Raw genomic sequence first — 5,556 nt, 5'->3', positions numbered from 1 at the left:
AATATTATTTATTCTTGCTTTAAATTTCATTTGGAAAAAATATTTAATTATTTTGTCAAAATTAAAGTTAAAAATTTATAAGAAAATACTTTGCATATAAATAAAACTTTCTTCCAAACCTTATGTAAGAAACCAAATTTAAGTATTTAACTTACTTGTTCTCTTATATAGTTTCTTTCAAAGTCTAATTTTAAACTGGTAAGATATTCTCTGTACTTATTCAATTCCCTCAAGTTACATACAATCTAAAAAAAACAAAACAACAATAGCAAAAATATATATATAAATACAAAATTTAAAAATCATAGCAATCACTTTCAGGAAGAAAAATAGTTAATAATATGCAATTTGATAACATTTTTGTATTCAGAGTAATAATTTGCTAACAATTTTGTAAGCAGAATATCTCTACAATTGTTAAAATACAGGAATTTCTATTCAGATCTCATTACCTTATTAATATGACATGCTATGATAAGGAATTTAGTACACAATAAATTTAATGACACAATTACAGTTATTAGAATACCGATAATTATGTTAATACAAATTAGAATATAAGACTATTCTTATGTTCTATGAGGATTCTATCAAGCTGATTTTTCTAGGTTCCAATTTTGCCCCAAGTTTTTAAAAAGTATATAGTATATAATCCTTGACAAGCATACAGTGCCATTAGAAACAGAAAGAGGACTATAATGCAGTTGAGAAATTATCTTTACATTTTCAAATTATTTGATAATCATCTTTTGATATTACAAGGAAAAAGATATGAGGTGGTATCATTTATAAACAACTGTTGTCCAATTTCCATTGATCTAAATACTAAGTAATTTATGGAATTTTCCATTATTTCTCATGACCCAGTTAAAGGTGATACCCTACTCCCATCACGGTGATTAAAAAGACATAATCTTTAACCCACTTTATTATTGCTGGTGATGTAGCCACCTTTCTTTAATCTCCTCAGGATATCTTTGCGCTTATAGTATGCTCTTAAATGTGGATCATGGAGACTTTTATATTGGTTTTCCAAAAGTCGACAATAAGGATCAGTCAGGTTAAAACCATAAGAAGGTCGAAAAAGCTGCAAACACAGATTTAAAAATATGACAAATGTAAAATTAATGAATTACACTTTTAAGTATTAACCTATTAAAATCACTAGAATGTTCATTAAAAATAAATCATGTAAGAATAATTTGAAATTAAAAAAACAAGCAACAAAAAGATTTGGATTGAGTAGCATTAGTTGCTTATTCCTAGCTTTTTTCTCCGCTGACCTGAATTACTCTTATAACCCACCCTCACTCAATTAATTCCTCCCCTGATTTCCATCAGTCACTGGCCTTGAGCCAGAGTAGAAACGAAGAGAGGAAAAGAAAGAGAATAGGATAAAATTTATTTAAATATAGAAAACTAATACTAAGATTCTCCATTTTCCTCCTCTCCCTGGTCAAAGTACTACATTCAAAGGATAAAGGGATAATATAAATTATGACTATTATACGCCAATAATCTGAAAATGAAAATAGAAAATCTTTCACCAAGATTCATGGAAACAACTTTATAAAAAAATAAAAGTACAATTCAGATGTTAAAGATGATGGTTTAAAGAGTTATTGTATCTTGGGGTCTTATCTAATATGAGAAACCCAACAATTTCTGGAGTGCAAGTCAGGATAAAATTTAAGAAGTATATTATAAAGTTCAATATATTGAAGAACCAGTTATAAAGGATATTGATAGGAATTGAGATTTCTCCATATGTGTAAAGACCAAACGTATACAAGAGAGAAACAATAGCCATTAACGTATACAAGAGAGAAAGTATCAGCTATTAACGTATACAAGAGAGAAAGTATCAGCTAATAGCCATTAACGTATACAATAGCCATTAACGTATACAAGAGAGAAAGTATCAGCTAATAGCCATGTTTCTATATCTATTACTTCAGAGGAAACAGCTCAATTATTTAATTTTATTTGTAAATTAAAATAGTACCCAAGAGGGCTTTTTTTTTTTTTAATGGGAGTTTTTAGTCCATTTTTCCATAGCAGGATGGTGTTAATGCATTATGAGAGAACCTCGGAAAGGGAAAAAGTGGAGGACAGAAGTCAGTGTAGAAGTTGCCCTAATGTCTTTATAGTCTTTCTTTCTTCTTATTATTGTTTGTTGTTGTTGTTGTTGTTGTTGTTAGCCAGAACAACAGAATGCCAAACAGGAACTGGCTTAAGTGAAAGGCAACTGAAATATGTGGGAGATGCAGCAAACCTGAGAGCACGTGCCCTGTTTGCAGGCACCTGATTCAGTTTATGAGACCCCACAATCCTGATTTGTCTGCAGGTACCAACTTGTGACCTCTACATTGTTCTGTCTGGCAGTAGCCACTTCAGTCAGATTTTAAACCCTAAGGAGCTTGGCTGGGTGGAATCCTAAAAGAACTCCCTCAAGGTGGGTGGGAGGGTGTTTCATATGTGGGCAAAGGAGCAGATTGGTGGAACCTGATAGGGTGCTAGCTTTTCTTTCAATTTAAAGCATCCTTGGTAAATTTCTGTTCTTGCTTAACATCAGACTTTAATCTCAAGGAGACTAAATCATAAAGTGTAATTCCTTATTTATCAATGTTTCCCTGAAAGGGCAACGAATGAAATTCTATGAGAATTCAGTCAGACCAAATATGAAGCCCATATCTTTCCTGTAAAGAAAACAACGAACATTCATGAGTCAAGGATTGGACTGATAGTCTCCTTTGGATGTTGACATATAGCTGTCAACTTCTTTTATATATTGACTTTTAGCTATGATAAGATGTTTCTCAAGACCAAACCTGGGCTACTGACTTATAAACAAAGAACATCTTTTAAACAAATCCATTTCTGAGCCAGGGTAACCCTTCTATCATCAATAAAAATGATTATTTTTCTTTAAGAAAAAATTTAAAAAAACTAAAAGTGTACAACTGAGGAGCTTGTACTGAAAGAAAAAGTAAGCTCTTGATGAATTCAGTCTTCAAGGAAATAGTGTGGTACCTAATTATAATTAAATGAAGACAGTTTGGGAAGAATTAATGTAATAAAGAATAGAGAGAACATCTTTTTAAAAAGTAGTTGACAAGTGAATTAATATTTGACAGAGGAAACAGTAATACAGCAAACACTATATTTGAGGACACAGACAAAAGAAAGACAAGGCTAAGTTTATACACAAAAGAAGAATGATATAGGTTTCAAGCATGCTTAGGAAAGGCCCAGTTACATTGAGTGAGGTTGACATAGTTTTAGTTAGTTCCCTCTATTCTAGTAAAATGGATTTGTTTTTAAAAATAATTTTCCAGAAACAAACTTTACTAAGAAATCATATTTATTAGGCGAGTATCAAATACCAAGGGGCCCTACTCATTTCTGATGATATCATAGACAGTAGAAGGGTAAGGGAGTCACTCAGAATTCTTCCTTGTAGAATTTTTTGTAATGTTAATTAAAGCAACCTCTCAAAAAGAATGTAGTGAACCTCCTTCAGTGTCACTGTGTTAAGGACTGGAGAGGTTCGAGGGTGGGGGTAGCACTGGGGACTAAACACATGAAGGGGATTGAGAGAACTACAAACTGTTACTCAGTATGATTTAAGTTATAAAATTATAATTATAGAATTACAGTGTTGAGTAAAATTATACAAACCAAGGGCAATGAAAATTCTAAGGAAATACAAGCTAATAGGGGCTATGATAGTTAGGAAAAAATCTTGAAAGAAAAAAAATCTTGAAATTCATAGACTGAAGAGAAGAAAGAGTATGCCAGCTTTGAGAGGCAAGATGAACAAAGGCACAGAAGCATTAAGATAGTATGTGTGAGCAAGTATAAAAGATCCTAACTGGAAGAAATTGAGGCTCTGGGTTGGAAAAAAAGACTGGGAAGGAAGGATGGGGCAAATTATGAAGTCTCTTCATGGAAGGAGAGCCTTCTTCCATTAAAATGAGGTTAAAGTACTAAACATGTTAACTTATTTCAGCTCTACCTTTTTCTCACTTTTGTGTGTGAAATAAAATTAGGCTCAAAACAAAATCATTTAGAAGTGTTCTGTAATGAGAATTTTGTCCAAGTTATTATTGGTTAAAATCATAACATATAATTAAATGCCAGCTGACACCAATAACCTTATACCTTTCAAACATATTTCTAAGTAAATAAAATATTACTAAATAGGTATATATCAAGTGTTATTTAAAAAAAATTAATGTGCTTCCATAAATTATAAATTAAGATAGAACTAAGAATCTAAATTATCTAGCCCTTGATTCTGTCCTAACCATACTAGATGAAGTTGCTTGGTATGCATTCTAAACAATACCTTAGTTCAGATGTAGGTTTAATTTTTTTTTCCTGTGAATGTTAGTGAAAATTAATGGACTTTGTATAATGTAGCACCTGACTTTAACAGCAAGAAGAAAAGTGCAAAGACAACCAACGTTAATCCAAAAAAATTGCTTTACCTTTTCACTTAACTTTGTAGTGTAGTATAAAGCACTGCTTCCTGGGATCATAGGCAGCTTAACCCCAAGAGGCAGATCCAGTAGTTGAGCCGCTCCGATCCCTGGAAAGTGGGTTTTGTGCGCACCCTGTCAGACACAATTGGTGAGTTTTGCCTTTCCTTTTAGGCATTACCCATTTAGGCTAATCTGCTCTTACTTTAACCTAAGGAACAGAAGGGTATTACAGTCAGAATCGAAGGGGCCCACCCTGCTAGACAGCCCTGAAGACCTCTCGGTTCCAAATCACCAGCCAGTTGCAGCCACCGCCATCCGCTGTGACGCACGAGGCAGCAGAAGAGCAACGGTTACGTGGCGCGATGGTTAGGGAGCGCGAGACCTGTCTGTGGCTCTCTCTGCCTCGCCCCACCAGGCTGGTGAGCCGGCGGAGGACAGTGACACTAGCCCTCTAGCCACTCACATCTCCACACTGCTGGGTGTCAGTTGCCAGGCTGCTGGTGGCTGTCTTGGTGGCAGCAACATTGGCAGCCTTGGAGCAGGCGCTGAGGTACAACTCCATAGTCTACCTGGGTCCTTGTATCCCCTGCCGCCCTCCCCTCTTGACTTTGCTTTCACCCCTTCCCCTTCGTGGTCCCTCGATCCCAACCGGACCGGAATGGCCAGTATGCTGCGTTCTCAAGGCTCCACCCTCGTGACGTTCCAAGTCCGATCATAGGGGCCCCAGAAGGGCGGGGCCCTCATAGGGTTGACCCCTTGTGCTTGAGGCTTGGGCTCCAAGAGATGGAGAAAACAGTCATAGGGGCCTGGCCTAAGAGGGCCACAGTTGAAATATAATTTCTCTCTGAAACCAACACCCCTCAGTCAAACCAAACCAAAATCACAATATATAAAGCTTTGCTGGCACATAGCTGGCTAATTTCTCCTGGCCTCCAAGGAGCTATGGTTAAAAATAAATTCCAGGAGTGATTGTACAGCTCATTCTAGGGCCAGAGATCTGGCTTTCTACATGGACACTATGTCCACACCCTGTCCCAGGCTCCCAAAACCGCTTACCGTTCCACATCTC

The 5,556-nt window shown here is 35.7% G+C and overlaps 1 protein-coding gene across 1 annotated transcript in view; it reads right to left on the bottom strand.

The window, feature by feature from the left end:
- The window catches only part of FSIP2 (fibrous sheath interacting protein 2), an 88,334-nt gene extending 83,285 nt beyond the window's left edge, over nucleotides 1-5,049 (bottom strand). Inside the window, exons 1-4 of the mRNA XM_006921460.1 lie at nucleotides 4,951-5,049; nucleotides 4,494-4,619; nucleotides 926-1,087; nucleotides 156-245 (exon numbers count right to left, since the gene is read on the bottom strand). Coding sequence (XP_006921522.1) covers nucleotides 156-245; nucleotides 926-1,087; nucleotides 4,494-4,619; nucleotides 4,951-5,049 — 477 coding nt within the window. The remainder of the gene's footprint in view (nucleotides 1-155; nucleotides 246-925; nucleotides 1,088-4,493; nucleotides 4,620-4,950) is intronic.
- Nucleotides 5,050-5,556: the final 507 nt, after the last annotated feature.

The sequence above is a fragment of the Pteropus alecto genome, unplaced genomic scaffold, assembly GCF_000325575.1.
Source record: "Pteropus alecto unplaced genomic scaffold, ASM32557v1 scaffold3, whole genome shotgun sequence".
Classification (NCBI taxonomy): domain Eukaryota; kingdom Metazoa; phylum Chordata; class Mammalia; order Chiroptera; family Pteropodidae; genus Pteropus; species Pteropus alecto.
Note: the sequence above shows the minus strand (reverse complement) of the source record. Positions and strands in the feature narration are given on the sequence as shown.